Here is a 22,757-nt window from a genome sequence, read left to right as displayed (position 1 = left end):
AAAAGACAAAAAGAGTTTTAAGCGGATGGGAGGGAAATAAAGGATATGCTATTATGAGGATGGGTGGAAAAAACTATTTTAAACATGTTGTCATTGCAACTCATTTTATACCGAATCCTAACAATTTACCTTTTGTAGACCATATAAACCATATAAGAAACGACAATAGACTTGAAAACTTACGTTGGGTTACTCGTTCTGAAAACAGTAAGAACAGAGGCAAATTTAGAGATATTGTATTCGAATTTGTCGACGAACTAGAAGATGAAACAATTGAAATTACAGACTATGGCGAGCATACGTTTGAGTTTTTACTACTATAGCGAAGAACAGGACTCTTTCTACTTTTATACCGGCGTAAACTATAGAAAATTACAAGTAATGTTTTACTAAGGCAGGCTATGCTTATGTATACGCTAGAGATACAGATGGAAAATACGTTAAAATACTTCTTAACAAATTCAAGAAGCTATATGGCATACCATTTTAAAACAGTATTTTTTTATTTTTATAGAAATGCCCCCGTATAGAATGGATAGAAGGTCTGCTAGAATAAAAGCAGAGTTAGAAAGATATGGTTGGAGACTTTCAAAGAAGTTTAAATATAGGAAGGGAAGACCCATAAAAGTCTATGACAAACTGGCTGGTCTGACCTACGAAATGGACTTAGAAACAGCACGCGCAAATTATCCAAACAGACTTGAGAGGTTAGAAGAAGAACGGCTTATGGACATGCCTTTCAATGTTAATGAACCTCAAGTTGAAGGACACGACGGCTTTGCCAGATTTTACTGGAAACATGACGAACAATTGCATCCTTTGAGAAGGAAAAAAGGAAAAGGTGAAGACGCACATGCTCCCATGGAAAGAACAAGATATGCATATGAAAAGTATCGTGAAGTTAGAAGTCAAATTACATCTGGTCGAACCTTTACAGTAAACTTTGACGAAGGAAAGAACAAAGAAGGCTTCATGGGTGTACTTGCTGCCATACAAGACGGAAATAAGAAAGGATACAATCTCAGACTAACCGTAACAGATTTAGATGGTCATATTTACTATGCACATGGCAATGTCACAACAGCCGCACAACTTCTTGACGCTTTCAAGACTACAAAGAGAGAACAAATGGTTGACTCCGACTCAGATATTTTGAATGCAATTGAAGGAATTGTAAGCGTGAAGTTCGAATGGTATCAACCTAACCCTCAAGCAGTCAGACAACATGCTGGATACTTCCCGTTCAGAAATAAGTCTGACATTGACTTGACAAGGTATGGAATTTACAATTCAATTGAAAAAATTGTCAACGAACCTTGCATTCTTACATGTCTCAGGAACTCTGGTCTTGTTACAGATGAGAAGATGAAGTATCTTGAGTCATGTGTGAAGACAAGGTACATTCTCAGAGGTCAATTGACAAAGATTGCACCGTTGGCAAATGTGAATATCCGAGTCAACATACCTACAGCTAAAGGTTCTTCACATGACGACTATGTTGTTGACAAAGACTTACCATGGTTGAAGATTGTACTTGTCCACAACCACTTCATGTTGAACGAAAGTCTTACAAACCCATTGTTCGGAAAAGGCAAGTGCAACATTGTCAGAGCTGTTAACATTCTTTTCGAGAAAGGTTTGTTGGAACCGATTCCAGATGACAAGCTGACAGAAAGTTTTGTACCAAAAGACGAAACAAACTTTTCACTGTTAGCAAGACCAAAAGTTGTTCCAGACAAAGTTCTAGTACAAAAGAAGTACACAGTTCCAAAAGGAGTTGGATTGTTCGGATACCAACCTGAACCAGAAGAACTTCCAATGAGGTTGCAAGAACTTCAAGATGCTATAAACAAACTCCCATTGAGACATCCAATCGACGTCAAATTGTATTGGAGAGCATCAGAGTTAGGTCAGAAGGTTTTATATGAAACAGGTTGCTTCGACGATGTTTATGAGATAACAGGAGAAGTTTCTCAGAAGATAAGAGACTCGCTTGAATTTCCAAAAACTGGTCCGATTGGATGCGATAAGTTCGACTCAGATGAAAAAATATACTATGTCGACCTTAACGCCGCATACATGAGGTTCGTCCAATATATCCCGACTGGAATTCCAAACGAAGATGGTGAGTTCCCAGGAAGGAACTATACAGTTGGAAAAGTCATACAACAACTGTATGATATTAGGAAAGCTTCAAACCCCAAACTTGCAATGACATTAAAATTGCTTATGAATTCGACATGGGGGTATTCCATTAAAAAACCTCAAGAGATGAAGAGTAAACATTATGAGAAGGTCGACAACTTTGTTGAAAGGTTTTCTCCTTTTGTTTTGAAATACGAATTTACCGAAGGTGAAAGTGGCTTAGTAACCACATTAAAACCTATTGTCGAACATTGGTCTTACCCTCAGTTCGCAAAAGCAGTCCTTGACGAGTACAACAAATTCTTCTCCGAAGTCAAATCCAAAGTCAAGGTTTACTATGAGAACATCGACGCACTCATGACGAACGAAGAAGGCTATAACAAACTCATTGAAATGGGTATGGTCGGTGAGAAGATGGGTCAATTCAAATTGGACAAAATTTTCACCGAAGTTCATGTCCTCTCCAAGCGAAAGTACTGGGCTGTTAAAGAAGATGGTGAAATAGTTAAACATTGCATGAAGTAAAACGTTGCATGAAGTAAAACATTGCATGAAGTAAAACATTTTTTAAAACAGTATATTTTTACATATATTAAATGTTTCAGGTTGAAAAACAAAGAACAAAAGTAGCAGATACAAAACCGTTAGACTATATCTTCACAAATGCCGGTAGGACTATATCAGATGAAGAAATTTCATCCCGTACTTACAGGTTTGACTATCCAATTCGTTGGCTTCAAAGTCCTTCAGATGCAAAGGCAATAGGATTTAGAAGAGTTTTGTTTTCAAATAGAACTAACGCGTTTATGTTTGCAGTATATTTTCATGGTCAGTATAGAGGTTCTGATGGTCTAATAGACAAATTTGATGAAATGAGAATCTTTACAATTCGTTCAGACGAAAACCTTGAGAAGACTCTAAATGACTTTCAAACTCAAATAAACAAATACTACTGGGAATTTCAAGAAAAATACGATTCTTTACTAAATGGAACATACTATCTGAAGCTAGAATATGACAAGATGAACTCCACAGTTTCATTTCAAAGGATTGAAAATAACCCTCCAAGAGATACACAGTTTTTATTTTGGGAAGTAGACAAACGTTCTTGGGCACAATTTCTTCGGTTACTAAACCAGAACGAACCATTACCACCTGACGGTCCGTTTAAATTTATACGCCACCAACAGATTTGACAGTTTATAGAAACGTGTTCGACCCTCAAAATGTTATGTGTCATGCAAGTTTCAGTTCAAGCAACAACAGTTTTCTTTGTATCGGTAAGGACTTTTATGACTTTGCTTCTAAATTCTACGAACCACCTAGTAACAGTTTCTCTGACTTTCAAGTCTGGTTCACAACAAACAGTGTGCAGCATATTATACCATTGTACTATGACTTTTATCTCGAATTGTCTTTCATATACAACTACGGAAAAGTGCTGAAAAAGTATTGAAAAATATATTTTAGGGTAGATGTTTTTTTAGGTGTGCCTATGTGCCTATGTGCCTCGGTCATTTTAACTTCTTTTAAAAAGTGTGACAACATGACATTTTGACAACATCGTAGAAAACACACAAAACTCTTGAATTTTGTATAAAAAAAGCAACCCGCGGAATTCCGCGGGTTGGTATATTCTTCACAAAATGCTTGTTTTGAGGTCGAGCCACAAACGGATGTCCGACGGTTAAGCCACAAACGGATGTCCGACGGTTAAGCCACAAACGAATGTCCGACGGTTAAGCCACTCAAAAATATTTTTTATTTTTATTGTAAGAACAGAAAATGTCAGTCGAAGCAAAAACGTTCACGAACAAATCTAATGGCGAAACATTCACAAAAGGCACTTACAACGGTATTGAAGTCTTACGTAGAGACAAGGATGGTTATATAAATGCAACAAAGATGGCAAGAGAAGCGGGAAGGTTAAACCATTTAAACAGATTTCTCAATAGTGCTAAAATGCAGGAAATTCTTGAGTTTTGGTTGAAAGAATACGGTCGAGCCAAAAGTGGCTCAACCTCAAAACAAGCATTTTATGAGCTTACTAAGGGCGTTATGAATGAATTCAAAGGTATTTACATACATGCTGACCTCGTTCATTTTGTTGCTGAATGGTGCTCTGTAAAGTATGCATTTTATGTCAAAGATATTCTGGACTCCATAGACAAGAAAGTTCATGAGAAATTAGATGAAGAAGAACTTGAAGATACAGTAGAGAATGCAAAACCTTTGTTTGAAGAAGAAGTTAGAAAAATGCATGAAAAACAAATAGAACATGAACGTGAGATATGTTCTGGTTATAGAGATTCTCCATACGAACTAGACCAATGGGAACAAGAAGATTTAAAGAGAGAATTTAGAGAATATGAACTCGCTAAAATTTCATTAGAAGCTGCAGAAAAGAAGTTAAAAGTTTGGGGTCGTTTTGTACAAAAATATTGTGAGTAAATGAACCATTTTTTTTCGACAAAAATATATTTTAGGGTAGATGGTTAGATCTAACCTCTTTTCTAACCTCATTTCTACCCTCATTTCTACCATCGTAGAAAACACACAAAACTCTTGAATTTGTCATGAGTTTTATACAGAATTCGGCAAAAATATATTTTAGGGTAGAAGGTTAGATCTAACCTGTTTTCTAACCTCTTTTCTACCCTCTTGAATTTTCATGAATTTTATACAGAAAATGCTTGTTTTGAGGTCGAGCCACTTTTGGCTCCACCGTATTCTTTCAACCAAAACTCATGAATTCAGCAAAAATATAATTTAGGGTAGAAGGTTAGATCTAACCTGTTTTCTAACCTGTTTTCTACCCTCTTGAATTTTCATGAATTTTCCCGAAATAAAAAATAAAGTTAGTTTTTTTAAAAAAATATTTTTTATTTTTATTGTAAGAACATGTTAGCAACAACAGCACCAAACTCGTTAGTCATGAACCCAACTTCAATGTTAGTAGAGATGAAAAGCTTCATTCCTTCTTCATATACTTTCGAAACAGAAATCCAGAAGATAAAGCAAGAACTTCTCCAAGGAGATTTAGATTGCACTGCAAAAGATGAAACAGATGAAGAATATCTTTATGAAATGCAGGATATTATTGACCATTTACCCAAATTGCCTGAAATCCAACAACAAAAGCTTACTATTCCAGAATTCGATGAAATAGAAGTCAAAGCAACTGACTCAGTAGAAATAAAGAAGTTCATACGAAAGGTTAACTATGAGTTTCTTGGATTTCATTGCAACCACAAAGTCATGGACAAAGATTGCGATATGGTATATAAGAACATCTCTGACATATACAAATCTGGGGAGTTTAAGACCTACGACAACTTTGTTTCGTTAGTTGCTGAATGTGTATGGCAGATAAGAGATAAAGATAGAAGAGGTAAGATATGGAATGAACAGATAAAACCCGCAACTTTTGAGTTAAAGAGAGCAATTGACGCCTTAGTCATACTAGCAGGTAAGGTTTCAGAATATAACGCAAAAATGAACCCACAATGTTCTAAATGTAAAGCAGCAATGAGGAAATATAACTACTCCGTCAAAGAGATAGAACGTATGCGAAACGACTATGCTGACTTAAAGAGGGAGGCAGAGAAACCAGCAGAAGATAAAATGGACATGTTGACATTTCTAAACAAAAACTATCCAACAGCTGACGATTTCCTTCTTTCAGATGTCAAGAAGAAATATAAAGAAACTTTCGGCATTGTGAAAACATTCGATATCCTTCGTGAAGAAATCGAAGCCACAAAATTGTTTAGAATTTCACGAATTCACAATGTTTACCATGTAAAACGCTTATAAAATAACTGGGGTAGAAAAGAGGTTAGAAAAGAGGTTAGATCTAACCATCTACCCTAAAATATATTTTTTGGTCATTTACGCTCATTACGAAGAAGTCTTGACAAAACATATACGAAGAAGTCTTGACAAAACATATACGATGAAATCATGACAAAACATATACGATGAAATCATGACAAAACATATACGATGAAATCATGACAAAACATATACGAAGAAGTCTTGACAAAACATTTACGATGAAATCATGACAAAACATTTACGATGAAATCATGACAAATTCAAGAGGGTAGAAAACAGGTTAGAAAACAGGTTAGATCTAACCTTCTACCCTAAAATATATTTTTGCTGAATTCAGCACAAAAATCTGAGTAAAATGGCATAAGATTGCTACCCTCGAAAAACCGAGGGTAGAGATTCCGTACGAAAACAGTGAAGAACAACGAGTAGGTAAGAAACCCCAGTCGCCAAAACTCTATGAAAACAGTGAATTTCCTTAAGATAGAAAAAATAAAGTTAGTTTTTTATAAAATATTTTTTTTATTTTGTATGTAAGAACATATATGACAAACACTGAGTTTGAAACAGTTAAAAAGATAGACAATGACACCAAATTGGTTAGAATAGGTGATTTAAACGTAAGATACTCAAAGAAATACAACAAATATTCTTTGTCAGACATTATATCTCCATCTGGAAAGAAACCACACGACTGGGTTAGAATTGCTTCTACTCAGAAAATTTTGACAAGAAATCCTGAGCTGATGATATCGGTAAGATTCTATGGAACTACAGCATATCTCATCGACAAAAGTCTTATACCAATAGTTTTGTTATGGTTAGACCCAGTTGTTGGATATAACTTCATAACATATGGTTCATTCGATACGGAACGTTGCAGTGAAGGCTTACTTTACATCGTTCAGAAACCGAAGGACTTCAATACAAAAAGATATAAGATAGGAAGAACATATAATATAACTCAAAGATATGACAGTACAGTCAATAGAGTTAAGGTTGTGTTTGCTAATGATATGAGAGCTGCAGAAACAGAACTACTCGAAAAGTTTGAGAAAATGTATGGTGCTCCCATAAAAGGTAAAGAAACGTTTGAAGTAGATGAGATAGATAAAGCTATAAAATTATTTGACGAAGTTGCTGAAAAATACATGTAAAGCGTTTATTTTTGGTCTTTTATACAAGATAGAAAATAACGCTAATTTTATTTTTTTTTATTTTTTTATCCGGAATATAAAGACAGATATGTCAACAACAGAGAACACAACAACTGCTATCGTTCATGAAGCTATAAATGAAGAATATGAGTGGGTTCAGTTTAACAAACAACTCCGTCTCATTCGTTCGGTCAAAGATGACATGTACCAAATGCAAAGTATTTTGAATACTCTTCGTTCTACAAAGCAAGCATACCATTGGTTTGAAAACCAACAGACAAAAGAACTTTTAGAAGAATTTCCTCATATGTTTTGCTACCTCGGAAAACCGAGGGTAGAGATTCCGTACGAAAATCGCAAGAATTTGGCTCCTGGTTTGAGAGGTTGGTATGTACATAGACTTCTTGTAAATGCTGTTGCAATGTGGGCGTCACCTCGCTATGCTTGTTATATTTTCATGATGTTAGATGAAATTCATAGACAAGAACGTGAAGAGATGGAAAAGAAACTTCAAGCAAAAGATGAAGTCATTGAAGCAAAAGACAAAAAACATTCAGAAAAGAATACCACGTTCGGTACCAAAAGGAAAGGAAAAGAACTATAAGTATATGATTTATACTGAAGAGATGGAAAATGAAGAAGATAAAGATATGGTTATGTTGCATTTAGTCAGAAGAAACAACAAAAGCTTTTACGACCTTGCTAAGATTTACAAATCTGACAGAAATTGGTTCTATCGCGAAAACTTACCGATTTCAATGACCCCAAATGAAGATGTGAAACAAATAGTTCAAGATACTTTACCTCAAACACACTATGATATTAAAGGTTGTACAATTCTTACCTTCAAAGAAGATTTGCCATTGTTAAAGGAAAAAATAACAGAGTATTTTGACAACTTCAAACAAGCAGAGTAAATGAACCATTTATTTTTGGTCTTGACTTCAGATGGCTCAGGTAGCTCTAGATGGTAAATTGTCTTGTCAAATCCTTCCGACATTCCAAGTTCTTCCTTCCGACATTCCAAGTTCTTCCTTCCGACATTCCGAGTCCTTCCTTCCGACATTCCAAGTTCTTCCTTCCGACATTCCAAGTCCTTCCTTCCAACTGGAAAAAAATTTCCCGACAACTGGAAAAAATTTTCCTTCAGACAGGAAAAAAATTTCCTGTTGTCCGTCCGTAAACCATTCAAATTTTCGAAAATTGAGAACTTTTTGGTCGAACGACAGAAAAAGTTTTTCCTTCCAACTGGAAAAAATTTTCCTTCCAACTGGAAAAAATTTTCCCGACAACTGGAAAAGTTTTTCCTTCCAACAGGAAAAGTTCTTCCTTCCGACATTCCGAGTCTTCCTTCCAACTGGAAAAGTTCTTCCATCCGACAGGACACAAACGAATGTCCGACGTACCACCAACCGAGTCCATTCCAAAGCCAGAAGAACCGACAGCCCAGCACCACAACAGACTAAGACTAAACACTTACATTTTTACGCTTGACTTTTTACAATTTGAACTTTGTTTCGCGTAGATGTGAATTCTGAAAGAAGTATGAGGGTCTTGTATGACTTTGTACTTCTCCCAGAGTTCATGTCTGTCAAACTTACCTGCCATGGACTCTTTCATAAGTTCCATGAAATCGTCTTCGGACAATCCGGGGAAAAGTATGATATCAGTAAGTATTCTTTTAACATCCTTTACTTAAACTCTTGGCTGTCTGTACACAAATGACAACTGAGATGTTAAAGTGTCTGAGCTTCTTAAGAATTCGACACATGTCTTGTTCTCTGTTCTTTAACAAAGGATGAGAAGCAAAGTCATCTAAGATAAGAAGACATCTGTGAGGGAAGTCTTCCAATCGTAAGATTGCAATTTCTTCGAAATGTATTCTATCTCTTTCTGTTTGTTTCGGAAGTGTTTCTTCTCTAATATTCTCTGCATTTCCTCATTTGGGTCTTTAAACTTCGAGTTTATATACTCATTTATAGCATTGTACTTCAAAACTCTTCTTTGGTACTTCTTTATCCAATCTAACAACTCAGAGTCTTTTATACATACTAACTTAGACTTTTTTATAATATCTTTGAACGAATTGACGGTTTGGTCAAATTGACCAGGAAGTACTACAAATGACTACTAACTCATAGAATGGGTTCTTCTCATCTAGTTCTTGTTGTTGTGCAGCCATTTTAAGATAAGTGAAAGTCTTACCCGACCCAGGCGGTGCAATTAGACCTGTTATACCATTCTGAGCAAATAGGAACTTGTCATGTATGGGTTTTATCTGAGCATTTTCCAACTTCCTCTTGTTCTTATTTAAAACATTCTCAAATTTCTTGTCAATGTCAGCAAACTTTTTTTCTAACATATTTTTAGAAAAATTAAAATTTTTATCTTTTAGAAAATGTCTAGCGATTTCGCTATCTATATTCGAGACAAGCTTTTCGACAGCAAAACATCTGTCGACCATAAAATCTTACATAGTGTAAACAAGAAAGGGGAATTTGTTCTAAAGTTCTGTTTCTGGGAATATGACAAGAACCATAAAACCTTAAGCAGAGCAGTCTTAAAATTTGTCAATGACAGACTTGTTGACAGAGATGACGCCGATTGGAAAGATGAAGTCCAACAAAAGTTCTTAGAATGCAAAGAAGACACATGCGCTGTTCTTGAAGATGAAATAGAAAACAGAATAGATGAGCTATTAAAGGACAAAGAACTTTTACATAAATATGGTTCGGAGAAATTTGACATAACTCCACCAGAGAAGAAGAAGAGAGAAAAGAAAGAAAAGAAAGAAAAGAAAGTAGAAGAAGAGAAGAAAGAACCTGAACCAGTTCCAGAGAAAAAGAAATTTGACATGTAAAAATAAAATTTTATTTTTAGAACATTTCTGGGTCAATGTCAATGTTCTCTTCCTCTTTAGGAGCAAACACTGGCTTAGACTCTAAAATCTTTTTACCACAATTTACCTTGAACTTCAACTATCTTAGACTCATAATATTCATAGTCGTCTGCTTTCTTTGGTTCATAAGGTATAACAAGTTTGTATGCTTTGCCTTCTTTAAGGTTTGAAAATCTTCTGTCAAAACTTCTTTGACTGTTAACAAACCTTCTATGTCTAAGTCTTTCAAATTTCGCACCATTTTTAGTTCACAATAGCAAACTTAACTGGTTCGATGTTTCCAAACTTTGTCAAATGTAGACTTTTCAAAATGGTAGAAGTAAACATTCAAATAAGCGAATGGGTCTAGTTCTTCTTTAAGTCCTGACATATATTTGTTGACTGAAAATATATTTCGTCATCTTTTCTATCGGATAAAAAAAATATTTTTTTTAAATTTACTCAGAAAAATTTTTCTTTGTATATACGCCGTTCTGAACATCTAAAAGACTTTTGACATTTGCAAGAATGTTCGTTTAGAAGCTGCCATATAACCATATTCTTGACAATACTGTTTATACGAATCGTACAATGACCTTTCATCTAAACACTCAAAGTTAGTCTCATCTATAAACAGTTCATATACACTCTTGTTTGCTTTCTAACAATGTTTGTCTTTCTTCGGTATGTGGAATTTGTCTTGGATTGAACTTTGAAATATCTAATGTCATGAAATATGAGAACAAGTGGTTGTAAAAGTTAGGTGTCAAAGTTTCTGCTAAGTCGTCAAAATATTCTGTATCTTGCATATGAGAATCTGACGTTCTGACAACTACATATCTTCTGTCAGAACTTTCTAACTTCATCGGAACAACATTGTTTGAAACCATGATGAAATTTGCAACATTTTCACAAACTCTTTGGTCTTTATATTTTCTTTCAACAACTCCAACTTTGTCTGTTATAAGACTCTTCAAAGCATCTGAGTTTAAAACCTTTGTTGTATCTATACTTTGAAGTTCGTTACATACTATAAGTTTCATATTCTCTATTGAAGAGTTAAATTTACCGCAGATGTTTTCTAAGTTTGTCATATTAGGGTTCGAATAGCCCTCTAACAGTTTGCACAAAATATCTGTAAAGAAAGTGTTCTTACCAGTTCCTTGCTTTCCAATTATAATGAGAGCAGTTTTCATTTTTAGCACTTGGATGTTGTAAGATGTTTGCAAACCAACATAAGATATACTCATAGACTCTTTCGTTTCCATTGCATATAATTTCTTTGACATGGTCTAACCAAGCTTCTATAACATTTTCTTTCCATTCTACTTGTTCGTATTTATATCCAGTGAAGATAGAATAGAAGTTTGGAGATGGTGTATAGAACTTTATACCTCGAACTGAAAAATCTTCTAACTTTGACAATAAGATATCCCAAGCATCTAACATCTTCATACCAACTTGTACGACTTTTATTTTCTTAAGTTTCTGTCTACATTCTTGTTCTGAAACTATGGTTGCTCTTGGTTTGTTAAAGACAACATCCCATTCTTTCATACATAACATTCTGGGGCAGAGTCGACATAAATGACTAAACGTTTCAAATTCTCGACTGCTTTGTTATAGTCTCTAAATGGACACATATTTCTGAACGCTTGGAAGTCATAAAAATCTGAAACGTCTATTCTGTACATTTTTATAAAAATAAAAAAAATATTTTTTATTCTTGAGCTTTGTTGTTGCATTTGTTCCATTTGTTGCATTTGTTGTTCTTGAGCTATTTGTTGTTGAAGTTGTTCTTGTAGTACAATACTTTCACCAGTTGCATCTTCCAATTCGAAACTTTCTGCCGTCATTGACAAATACATAGGACATAAAAGTTTTACAGGAACAAAGTTTGCGTCAACTAAGGTTAAGTTTATGTTTGCTAAAGTGTTTGAGTTTACTAAAGCTGAAAATTCTGCATTCGAATGAACAATAGGCAAACCAGCAGAGAAAGTGTTGTTTATACGCATGAGTATCTTTTGGTCATAGTAGTTTCGTCGACATTCGAATGCACTTTGAAACCTAAGTTTGAAAACAATATATAAATAGGTGTACTTAAAGTCAATGGAACAGACAAACCTTGTATGACACCTTTTCCTGTTATAGGAAACTGTTGGTAGTAAAAACCAGATATAAGTTTTGTATTATAGCTCATATCGTTTATACTAAACTCAGTCGGACATCCAAACATAATGAAACCTGCTCTAGTTGCAGCACATGTTACACTGTACTTAAAGTATTAAATAAGTCAACAAAACCTGTTGGTGGTATATCTGAGTAAGTATCTTCAAAGAAGTATTTTTACCATTCACAACAACAAAGTCTTCTGGTGTCAAAAGAGCAAAACAGGCTTTAGTCGTCATCGTGTTTAAGGTCAGTTTACAATACGTCCTTGAGGACTTTGTAAGTTTGTTGTTATAGAATTATATGACTCAGGGTTTTTAGTCGTAATAGTATAAACCACTATGTCTTCTGCCATTTACATATATTTAAAGTTTTTCTGAAAGTGGAGAAGAACTTCATCTAAACTTTCACATGGCGTTTCTTGAAGTTCTCTGTCTAAGAAGTTCAAATATTTTGTAAAGACATAGAACTTTCCTTGTCTACACGAACAACACAAAACAGGGTCTTTCATATCGTTCAAAAGTGTGTAAAGTCCTTTACATGAAATAAAGTCTATATTATTTTTCTTCAAACATCTTTCAAGAAGTTTTGACATTTTTACTTAGCAAATAAATTTTAATGAAATGTTGTGGTCGTCAAATATTTTTATGACGTCTGGGAAACTATATTTTAAGTTCAACGTTTCACCTCCTTTCATAACGTATATCTTGTCAATGACATTATATGAAACACCACAGCAACAATGTCGGGTTCTATTTCTTTGATGTTTATATCGTCTGCCTCTGTCAAAAGTTTCAATAGTTCTTTCAAAATTCATGAGGTGCGATGACATATGAGTTCACTTTTACAGGGTTGTGTTCGACCAAGTTTAACATTATACCAAAGCTTGACAAATCTTCTCCTGAGTTTTAAGTTTGTCTTTAAGTTGTTGGTAGTCGTTTCGAATATCTGCAACAGAACTTAAGTCTCTGCTAACTTCAGGATATGTTGGTTGTTCTTTTACAGGAACTATTGTTATACCATCTTCGTCTTCGTATGGTTTCCCCACTTCAACATCTCTTTCTTTGACATTGACAACAACACTTTGACTGTTTGTTTGAGTTGGTGAATTTAACTTCACATCTGCCACCGCCATTAGCCATTAAACCTTTTGAAACACTTACGCTTCTATTTTTCGGAAATGACATTTTACTTAGAATAAAAAGATGGACGTATTTGAGTATCTCTTCGAATTGAAGCAGAACAAAGTTTACACACACAAACAATACAAGTATTGACAGAATAGTTCTTTATACAAACAATGGAAAATGTTATAGAATAGCAGTCTTTGCTGAACCAAAATATTTTCATAAAGCAAAGAAAGTTGGTATAACTGAATGGTGAAAGTTCTTGAAGCAGACAAAAATATAACAACAAAACTGACCGATATTTCTAAAGGTAAGTTTATTACAATATTATATCAAAACTGGCGTACTGTCAATATTTGACGGAGAGAAGTCAGTTCAAGAACAACTTACTGACCTGCTGCCAAAATCTGCTCGATGGAAGCTGTCGTTATGCCAATCTGAGGAGCCCCAGCAGGTTTCATCGAACGAATCTTCAAAAGAGCATCTTCCGTGAAAAGTGCTATTGGTTTTGTAAACTTCTTTGCTTTCAATTCATCTGGACCGTCTCTGTCACCAGTATATTGTATTTGAACTGTACCAACAGTTGAAATACCACCCATAAAGTCTTCTGAGTCAGCAAATGGAATGCCAAGCCAAAAGTTTGAACGGTCTCCATTTGTATATTGAGTTTTTTGACCTCCTGTATGAGTCCATACTTTCACATATGGCATAATAGAACTTTGCATTTCAGGGTTAATGGTTGTTGTGAAGTTGTTGTTAAAGTTCATAGCATCTAATGTCAAGTTGTATGACCTCATATCCTCAACTGTAGAATATTCTTCTCTTGGATAATATTTGCCATCTATGTTTATATGATATTTAATACCAGGGTTGTAGAAACAAGAATAGTCATTTATAGTTCGTCTGAACAGTACAAACATAGTATCTGCATGTTTCATTGCAGTTGTTAAAGCAATATCTGTTCTTGCACCTGGGTCAGCACTTTGGTTTCCAACTTCACCTGCAAAGTCTTTGACAGATATTTGGTGTATAGGGAACATAAGTGGAACTGCAATATATTTGGCAGCTAAAGCATTTGAAATATCTGGGTCCAACATATAGACTGCAAGTCTGCTTTCTATTCTCTTGCATTCAAACTTTTTCGCATGTGAACTTAACTGGGTCCCAAGCAGTTCCAGCAGCATTGAAATAATAGTTTACTTCAGTGTTGAGGTTTGAGAAACCAAAGTCTAAGTCAACTTTGTCTTTGCAAAAGTCGGCGAATGACATTTTATTTGTTCCACTTTCTGTAAGAGTGAATGGGTCTTGTGTTGGTGCAATGACTAAGTTATTTTTGCTTGGAGTAAGTTCGATAGAAATTTTTCCTGCCCAGTTTGGCAAGTATCTTAAAAACCTGAAGATGAGGAAAGATGACAAAGGAACTCTAAGTTTCAGTTTTACTTTGGTTACTGCTGCTGCAGTTTGTCCAGAAAGGTCAACATAAACTCCTGGAACGTTAGGGTCAAGTCTTCTTATTTTCTCAATAGTTGCATACTGGTCTGTTTGTTCTCTAGCTTGTGGTTGTACTGAGTTTCTCAAAGCGAACCATTCATAGTTTGCCCATGTTACTGTTTGAACTAAGTCAGAGTTAGAATATATCTTATATCCCATGAAAACTTCTGGAGCATATTGGTATCCGACATAGAAAATTCCATTGCAACCTTTCTTGTCAGACAACTTGGCAGAAGGTTTTATTTCAATGTCTTGTTCCACGTATAAGAATGAGTTGTCAATAGAAATAATATGAAACCTGTCGCAAGCAATATCTACTGTTGTTGAAGAACCTTCTCCAAACTCACCTACGTTTCCATAAGAAACAGCAGTTGTATATTCGTAAGTTCCAGGAACTATTTCTGACCTTCTAATGGCATTGTCGCATTCGTTATACCATTCGGAAACATTTCCATTCATGCATCCAAAACTGTTGGCGTTATATTCTGAGCGGCGTACATTTCATATGAGTAAAAATATAGAATAGTTGGATTTATATGTCATAATAGAACCCACGTGGACCAAGCTTTACTTTCTTCCTGACTGAGTTTTTAACTCTTCTTTTTCCTTCATTGCCCTCTGCTTGAAGTTGTTGCATCTTTGCATTATGTTCATCTAGTATGTTGCAAATTTCCCATGTCCTTTTTGCCTTTTGGCTCTGGTCGCCCATCTCAGGTAACCTATATCCTAGAAAGAGTTTGTCATAGTCTGTATTTGAGTCTTCGCGTATTGTTTGCATGACTCTTTCCTGAGTTTCCGGTTCAAGCTCTTCAAACAGTGCCTGTCCATATGGAATAAGCTCGTTTCCAAATAATATGTTTTTGTAGCCATTCTGGTTTTCTTTCCATGTTACCAATATATCTTTTGTGAATGGGAAAGCTTTTACCCAATCTTTCAGTCTTGCGTCGTTTATTTCTGTAGTTGGTTTTATTTTGTCAAGGAACATGTTTTTCAATACTAACATTTCATTTGGTACTGTCCATTTGAGTTTTCTTAAATATTCATCCCTTCTCGATTCATCGTCTGCAAAGTAAGTTTTTATGACATTTTGTAAACTTTCGTTTGCAAGGTCATGTACAATAGGTTCTCTTCCTTCTCCTCCCTAACTTTCTTTCTAAACTCTTCACCAAATATACCATCTCTATGGTTCTGTGTAGTTCTTTGAGATAAATGTTCTAGAACGTCAGGTGTTATATTTCCATCAGCCATGTTCATTTCATACTGGTCCAAAATATCTGCATCTTTCATATCTTTCAATGGCATTAAAGCCGCGCTTAAAATACCAGCTATATCTCGTTCACCATTGACTTCCATTGCGTCTACAACTTCTTGGAATTGTGGTTGTAAGTTTATGAACCACCTATCCGATTAGCTTTATGACCCCATCTCATTGTAGTTCCATCGTCTGCAGAAACAAAAGTAGGTTTGTTTCCATCTTGGTTAGGTTCTGAATGAACTTTAAACAATGTTTCATTTCTATATGTTTTCTTGAAATTTAACCTTTTATTTTCACCGAGTTCATCCGAAGATTGAACGTTAAATGCTCGTAAGTAAAAAGGGTTGTTGTATTTGTGTACATTTTTTTTCAGTTCTTCCATTCTATGCTGAATATTTTCATCTGGTGTTGGAGTCTTTTGTATGTCGGCAAACATTTTTCGATATTCTTCTACTATGTCAGCCGAATTTTTTTTAGACTCTTGGAAATATTCCATATTCTCCGCATACTCTTGTTGAGGGTCAAGATTTTTCGGCTGTTCCAAATCTTCATCTAGTTCTGTGAAGTTAGTTTCCAAAGGAAGGACTTGTTCGTTTCCTTCAGGCTCTTCTAGCTGTTGTTGCTGAACTATTTCTTCCATGTCTGGTTGTATCTGAACTTCTTCCTGTGGAGTTTCTTGTACCTCATCTGCTGGCATTTCATATATTCCGAGACCGTTTTCAACAATTTCCCTATCTACGTCATCCGCATTCATAAGCTTTTGTTCTTTCGTTCCGTCTCTATTTTTTACGCGTTTCATGACGAAAGTTGAATTGTCATTTAGCTCTGACATCAAATATCTCGGAGTAAATTCATCCATGTCATTTGGATGATATGCTATTAAATCATATCCCTTAGCGAGCTTGTATTTTCCAGGTTTGAGATTATATCCGTTTTGGTGCTGAGCCATAAAGCTAAATAGGTTCGGGTCAGTATTTCCTTCCTTGAACTTTCTAATAGCTTCTTTATATCTGTCACTAAAGTCAACAGTATCTGGGAAACCACACTCTTCTTTAAGCATTTTTAAGAATTCTTGGTTTCCTTGTTCTCTACTTCTTTTATGTCCTTGCTCTGTTTGTGGTTGTTGTTGTGTAGGGTTTTGAACTGTTGGTTGCTGTGCTGGTTGTTGTGTTGGTTGTTGTGCTGGTTGTGGAGGTGGTTGTTGTGCTGGTTGTTGTGCATGCCTGTGTCTGTGTCCATGTGACGATGTAAATGTTCTAGGTAGTCCTGGTGCAGGTGCTTCTCTTGGAGGGTTTGGTGGTATATAAGTTCCACCAGCTGGCACATATGTTCCATCTGCAGCGTAATGTCCTACCTGACTTTTCGTTTTTAAGAAAGCATTTACTAGGTCTGTTTTGGTCTGTTGTAACTCTTTTTCTTGACTTTCCACAACAGTTGCTCTAACGGCGTCATAGGCACTTTGAACTGCCTGTCTCGTTGCTGCATCTGTTATTTTCGTCATATTTTGTGCTACTTCTTTTAACTCTTTGTCGAAACCTTCAGACTTCAGTTTCTTTCCAGATGAGAAGTCGTTCACTTGTTTCACCTTACTATGAAGAGCTTCGAAGGCGTTCTTAAAGTCAGCATTTGTTAAAGCTTCATTTGAACTGTCTTCATCCGCTTGTATTTTTGTCCTTATTGACCCTATGAGTTGGGCTGCTTTAGCGTTGGCTTGGGCATCTAACCAGTCATTGTTAGCTTTTATATATTCTGCGCTTTTCATTGCCTTTTGCATGGCTGCGTCGTTATTTTTACTTTCTTGTGCTAAGTTTTCATACTGTACGGTTTGGTTTTGCAACTGTAAAAGTTTTTCTGCCTTTACATTTGCTTCAACTTCTTTTTTATACTCATCGCTATCCATATATGTCTTCAGGGCTTTTTGTTTTATCTCTTCATCTTTCAGTACTTTATATTGAGTAGTATGGTTTTTCAAATTTATGACATCTTGTTCCATTTTTGCTACTTCTGCTGCTTTTTCTGACACTTTTTTCGCATATTCCTCTGTACTTAGTTCTTTCAGTTGTTCTTCTTTCTTCTTTTTCTCTACGTTTAACTCATTGAGTTTCTTTGTGTGTCTGTCATATTCTAGTTTCTTTTCGTTTTCACTTATTTGCTTCTGTATGTCTATGTTTGACTTTTTGACATCTGTTATTTGATTTTTGAGTGAACTCAAATTCATTTGACTTTGAGGGTTATATGCTGTTCCGTCTGCAGCTCCACCATAGCCTGCCATTTTCGCTAAAAGTGCCGCTCTTAAACCTCCACTCTGTGCACCAACAACTCGGTTTAAAAGCATAGGATTGCTTGACATTTGTTGCAACATAGTGGGGTCATTCAGCATTTGTTGTTGCAACTGTTGTTGTGGTGTTAGTCTTACTATTGGATGTTTCAATGCTCTCTTCCTCTTACGTATATTCTTACGTAGTTTACGTGGCATTTTAAGTGAAGTTAAAAAGCGGCTTTTGACAGATGTTTTATTGTGACTTCTTCGTAAAGACTTTGTTGAGATTTCTTCGTAAATGAGTGTAAATGACCCAAAAATATATTTTAGGGTAGAAGGGTATATCTAACCTCTTTTCTAACCTCTTTTCTACCCTCTTGAATTTTCATGAACTTTCTTGTCTATGTTTTGTTGAGATTTCTTCGTAAAGACTTTGTTGAGACTTCTTCGTAAAGACTTTGTTAAGACTTCTTCGTAAAGACTTTGTTGAGACTTCTTCGTAAAGACTTTGTCAAGACTTCATCGTAAAGACTTTGTAAAGACTTTCTCATGAACTTTCTTGTCTATGTTTTGTAAAGTTCTTCATCGTAAAGACTTTGTTGAGAAAGTTCATGAAAATTCAAGAGGGTAGAAATGAGGTTAGAAAACAGGTTAGATCTAACCATCTACCCTAAAATATATTTTTGCCTGATTTACACTCATTGACGATGAAGTTTTGTAATGTTCTTCATCGTAAAGACTTTGTTGAGACTTCCTCATGAACTTTCTTGTCTATGTTTTGTAAAGTTCTTCATCGTAAAGACTTTGTTGAGACTTCTCATGAACTTTCTTGTCTATGTTTTGTAAAGTTCTTCATCGTAAAGACTTTGTTGAGACTTCCTCATGAACTTTCTTGTCTATGTTTTGTAAAGTTCTTCTTCGTAAAGACTTTCATTTTATACTAAACATCAACGGGGCTAGAAGGCACGAAGTGCCTGGAAGCCCCACTACCTTTTTTTTTTTTTTTTTTTTTTTTTTTTTAAATAAAAAAAAATAAAAAAAATAAAAAAATAAACTTTAAAAATTCATGTCTTACATTTTTTGAATAATTTATTTTTTTAATTCGTATGAAAATGAGAGGATCAAGATTCGTAACCGTCAATCAATTAATGGATGCTCTTTCACCAATTCTTGAAAATGTTAAACAAGTAGATGTTTATTTCGATGATTATGTAGAAAGTTTATATTATAAAGGTAAGTTTAATATTAAACTTATTGCTTTTGCATTTGATAATAAATTAATTGAAAATGCAAAAATTTGGGAATTAATTCCAGATATTGAATATATAACGAATATAACTAATAAATGGTTTAAACGAATTTCAACCACAAAAGTTCTTTGTAAATTAATGATCAAAACTGAGGAAAAAGAATTTAACGGGTTTAAATATCATCCAAATAAAGTTTCAGAACTAGAAAATGAAAAACTTCAGAAAAAATTAAACGATAGACTTTCAAATGATCGTATTGAAAAAATAAATAAACTAGCAGAAGTTGCATTTAATAATGAAATATTTGATGAATATAACCTTGAACTCAGTGATGGGCTTTAAGGACCCGGGCTCAAACGAGTCATGATTTATGAAATCAATAATTTGATTTATTCGCTCTTCAATAATTTCTATTCTTTTTGTTAAATCATCAATTTTCATTAATGAGGTGATTCTTGATTGAGGAATAGATTTCAAACTAACCACTCCTTTTTTTTTTTGAAATTTTGAATCCATGACCCTCCGGGTCTTGGACTCTGTCCTCAACTTTAAACATTTTATTCAATTTACATGTTGTCAATTCTTCAAATAATTTTTTATTATTAGCATAATAGTCATTAAATTCTTCAACAGATGAAAAAATTTTTATTTCAGTAATTGGTTTAACAACGTTTATTTTTTGTTGAACATTTTCACTTTCATTTATTTCTTCCTCCTCTGTTTCATTTATTTTTAAAATCGGTTTCATTTATCATTAAATAAAAATTAGAATATAAGTGATGAAATATATTTTTTAATTAATATTAAATCAGAAATGGCGGCAGGATTCTTTAAAAAATTATGGGAAGGAATTAAGAAAGCTGCAAGTTGGGTTATAAAAAGTTATTAAACCGTTGCAAACTTTTTGGCACCAGTAGCGAAAACGGCAGGAACTATCATAGGTGGAGTATTAGGTACTAAAGCAGGTAATCCGGCGATGGGAGCACAAGCAGGTAACGCAATTGGTGGAATTGCTGAAGGAATACTTAATAAAATAGGGGGTAATAGTGGAAAAATAAAATAAAATTATTTTTATCTTAGTATCGGTTGTAGTCTTTGATAAACTTTCTCCTTTATTTAAAATTTCTCTTATTGGGCAGCTTTTGGGTTATTGATTCAGCAACGTCACTAATTGCTTCTTTATTCTTAAATATCCAATTTGCTCCTTTCTTCAATGTTTCCCAAACTTTATGCGCTCCTCTTTTTACTTTATCCCACAGTTTCTTAAAAGAATCCTGCAGCCATAGTTGATTATTTCATTAAAATTAAAAATTCATTTTCATCTTTTAATTTTGATTTTTTATTTAATAATAAATGACGACTAACTATTTAGTGCCAAACACTAAACCGATTAATGGAAATGTGTTTCATTCATTCGAAAAGATAAATGAAATATTCGCAAAGAATGACGGTAGAAGATATTATAGAGAACTTGAAAGTTCATGCTATGACTCTGATGCTCCATATTTTGATGATAAACAAACTCATTTAAGAATTACAAATCCGGCTCATGATGTGAACCAATTAGGTGACACATATATTAAACGCAAAGTTAAAGCAACTCTAGTTTCAAATAAAGCTTTCACATGTGATGCCGCTTTTAAATGCATGCGTTTATTCGTTGGTTACAAATCATCAAATCAAAGCTTTAAACAATTAGAAGTAGAAACCGAAAGAGGTGATGCGGTTATCTTCAGATGGATTGCGCCCGTGAATCTTTCGCATTTGCAACATATAAACCAAAATCAGAAAGGAAAGTTAAAAAGTTTGTTCATTCGTTATATAATAATGTTCAAAAATATGATAACTCAGTATGTGGTAAATATATTGACCCTTCAGAAGTTTTCAAGAAAGCAAATGAAGAAGTTGATATCACTTTTGATATGATTATTCCGGTAAATGATTTGTTAGCATTTCAGGCGTTCGATGATTATCCTAAATCATTTGGTGAAATCATTCTTAAATATTATGTTTTCAGGGATACTTTAGTATTTTGTCAGGTTGACCCGTTAAGAGTTGCTGATTTACAAAATTACGTTTATGAAAAGATAACTGATGAAAATTATGAAAAGATTATGAATCATGTTTATAAATATGATCGCAAATTCCAACAAATCGGACTTCCTGCCAAATTAATTACAAGCTTAGCCGCTACATCTGCTGACGCAACAGTTGAAGACGTTATTATTTCATGCACAAAGATGGAAGTTTTAGAGGATAAATGCATTACACCAGGATACGGTTTAATTGAAGAATCAGTTAAAGCAATACCACGTTTATTTAGTAAGGAAGATCCATTCATGATTCCAGCTCAACATATTGACGTTCGTTCACTAAATGGAGGTTGCATCACTCCTGAAGGTATTAGCTCAGATTTCTCATACGCTCTTCATAATGTTACAGATGTTGTGTTAACATTTCCGAAGAATGCAATGCAAAGAACAGTTTTAGAAAATCCAATGCTTCGAGGTCTTCAGGTCACTATAGATTCCAGAAACTTCCCCGATCAAGCGATGACCACAGTGGGCGACATATTCTTTACACGTATGCTTCAAGCTTCTGATTTAGATGGAGTGAATGAATGCACGGAAGAATACGAGGACTCATTAACTAGACCACTGAATGATGATAATGGCACCATTAGCTAGAACATGGAAAGACCAAACTTCATTCTTATGCACTATTCCAGTTCAACGTGATGGAGCGGGTATATTCTTTGATGGATTAGAAACTTTCAACTCACAAGTTACAGTACAAGTGAAAGCTTATCCAATCATTCAGGGTGAAAATGACACTTACTGTTCAAAGTGACAAATCCTCCTCAGGTTTGGTTTACTAGGACTACATATTGGACATGGACACCGGATGAAGGTTTGAAATATCATCCAACAGGTACACCACCACAGTATAGAAGTTCATATGATGAAATATTGATGAATAGAAATGTTTAAAATTATAAATTTATTTTTGATTAAATGGATTTAAATTCATCCACCCCTTATGAAGAATTAGCAGGAGTATATAATACATACGTAGATGATATGATTAATGAAGCATTGAGTGATAATAGAAATGCTCTATCTAAGGAAAAATTAATGAAAATTCCATATTCTGAATGTTACTTAAATTCAATCACTGCAGCAATTGGTAAA

General features: G+C 34.6%; 9 protein-coding genes and 5 pseudogenes across 14 annotated transcripts, besides 3 other annotated features; 8 read left to right on the top strand and 6 right to left on the bottom strand.

The window, feature by feature from the left end:
- Positions 1–19,336: part of a mobile genetic element that runs on past the window's edge.
- Positions 54–490, top strand: TVAGG3_0280420 (annotated as a pseudogene). Its single transcript has one exon. A coding segment is annotated over exon 1 (437 nt).
- On the top strand, positions 532–1,384 carry TVAGG3_0280410 (uncharacterized protein; the record flags this gene model as incomplete). Its single annotated transcript, XM_051228838.1, has 1 exon — positions 532–1,384. A coding segment is annotated over one exon (853 nt), but the record flags the coding sequence as incomplete, so codon positions are not given.
- Positions 1,819–2,637, top strand: TVAGG3_0280400 (DNA/RNA polymerases family; the record flags this gene model as incomplete). The annotated part of the gene is made up of 1 exon (XM_051228837.1): positions 1,819–2,637. A coding segment is annotated over one exon (819 nt), but the record flags the coding sequence as incomplete, so codon positions are not given.
- Positions 2,952–3,601, top strand: TVAGG3_0280390 (annotated as a pseudogene). The gene has a single exon. A coding segment is annotated over exon 1 (650 nt).
- Positions 3,931–4,596, top strand: TVAGG3_0280380 (uncharacterized protein; the record flags this gene model as incomplete). The annotated part of the gene is made up of 1 exon (XM_001296624.1): positions 3,931–4,596. The coding sequence occupies one exon, from the start codon at positions 3,931–3,933 to the stop codon at positions 4,594–4,596; it is 666 nt and encodes a 221-aa protein (XP_001296625.1).
- On the top strand, positions 5,047–5,961 carry TVAGG3_0280370 (organellar and viral DNA polymerase type B; the record flags this gene model as incomplete). The annotated part of the gene is made up of 1 exon (XM_001296623.1): positions 5,047–5,961. The coding sequence occupies one exon, from the start codon at positions 5,047–5,049 to the stop codon at positions 5,959–5,961; it is 915 nt and encodes a 304-aa protein (XP_001296624.1).
- TVAGG3_0280360 (uncharacterized protein) lies at positions 7,763–8,053 on the top strand (the record flags this gene model as incomplete). The annotated part of the gene is made up of 1 exon (XM_051228836.1): positions 7,763–8,053. The coding sequence occupies one exon, from the start codon at positions 7,763–7,765 to the stop codon at positions 8,051–8,053; it is 291 nt and encodes a 96-aa protein (XP_051098566.1).
- Positions 9,535–9,996, top strand: TVAGG3_0280350 (uncharacterized protein; the record flags this gene model as incomplete). The annotated part of the gene is made up of 1 exon (XM_051228835.1): positions 9,535–9,996. One exon carries the CDS (start codon positions 9,535–9,537, stop codon positions 9,994–9,996), a length of 462 nt encoding a protein of 153 aa, XP_051098565.1.
- TVAGG3_0280340 lies at positions 10,876–11,708 on the bottom strand (annotated as a pseudogene). The gene has a single exon. A coding segment is annotated over exon 1 (833 nt).
- TVAGG3_0280330 (protein of unknown function, DUF4106 family) lies at positions 13,705–14,407 on the bottom strand (the record flags this gene model as incomplete). The annotated part of the gene is made up of 1 exon (XM_051228834.1): positions 13,705–14,407. A coding segment is annotated over one exon (703 nt), but the record flags the coding sequence as incomplete, so codon positions are not given.
- TVAGG3_0280320 lies at positions 14,746–15,301 on the bottom strand (annotated as a pseudogene). Its single transcript has one exon. A coding segment is annotated over exon 1 (556 nt).
- On the bottom strand, positions 15,727–16,915 carry TVAGG3_0280310 (annotated as a pseudogene). The gene has a single exon. A coding segment is annotated over exon 1 (1,189 nt).
- TVAGG3_0280300 (protein of unknown function, DUF4106 family) lies at positions 17,119–17,391 on the bottom strand (the record flags this gene model as incomplete). Its single annotated transcript, XM_051228833.1, has 1 exon — positions 17,119–17,391. The coding sequence occupies one exon, from the start codon at positions 17,389–17,391 to the stop codon at positions 17,119–17,121; it is 273 nt and encodes a 90-aa protein (XP_051098563.1).
- Positions 17,714–18,532, bottom strand: TVAGG3_0280290 (protein of unknown function, DUF4106 family; the record flags this gene model as incomplete). Its single annotated transcript, XM_051228832.1, has 1 exon — positions 17,714–18,532. A coding segment is annotated over one exon (819 nt), but the record flags the coding sequence as incomplete, so codon positions are not given.
- Positions 19,247–19,336: a terminal%2Cinverted (terminal inverted repeat of Maverick-3 transposon ID:TVAGG3_0280280).
- A 2,647-nt stretch (positions 19,337–21,983) lies between these two features.
- Positions 21,984–22,757: part of a mobile genetic element that runs on past the window's edge.

The sequence above is a fragment of the Trichomonas vaginalis genome, chromosome V (assembly GCF_026262505.1).
Source record: "Trichomonas vaginalis G3 chromosome V, whole genome shotgun sequence".
In the NCBI taxonomy this organism is placed as follows: Eukaryota; Parabasalia; order Trichomonadida; family Trichomonadidae; genus Trichomonas; species Trichomonas vaginalis.
This window is presented reverse-complemented; position numbering and strand designations above follow the sequence as displayed.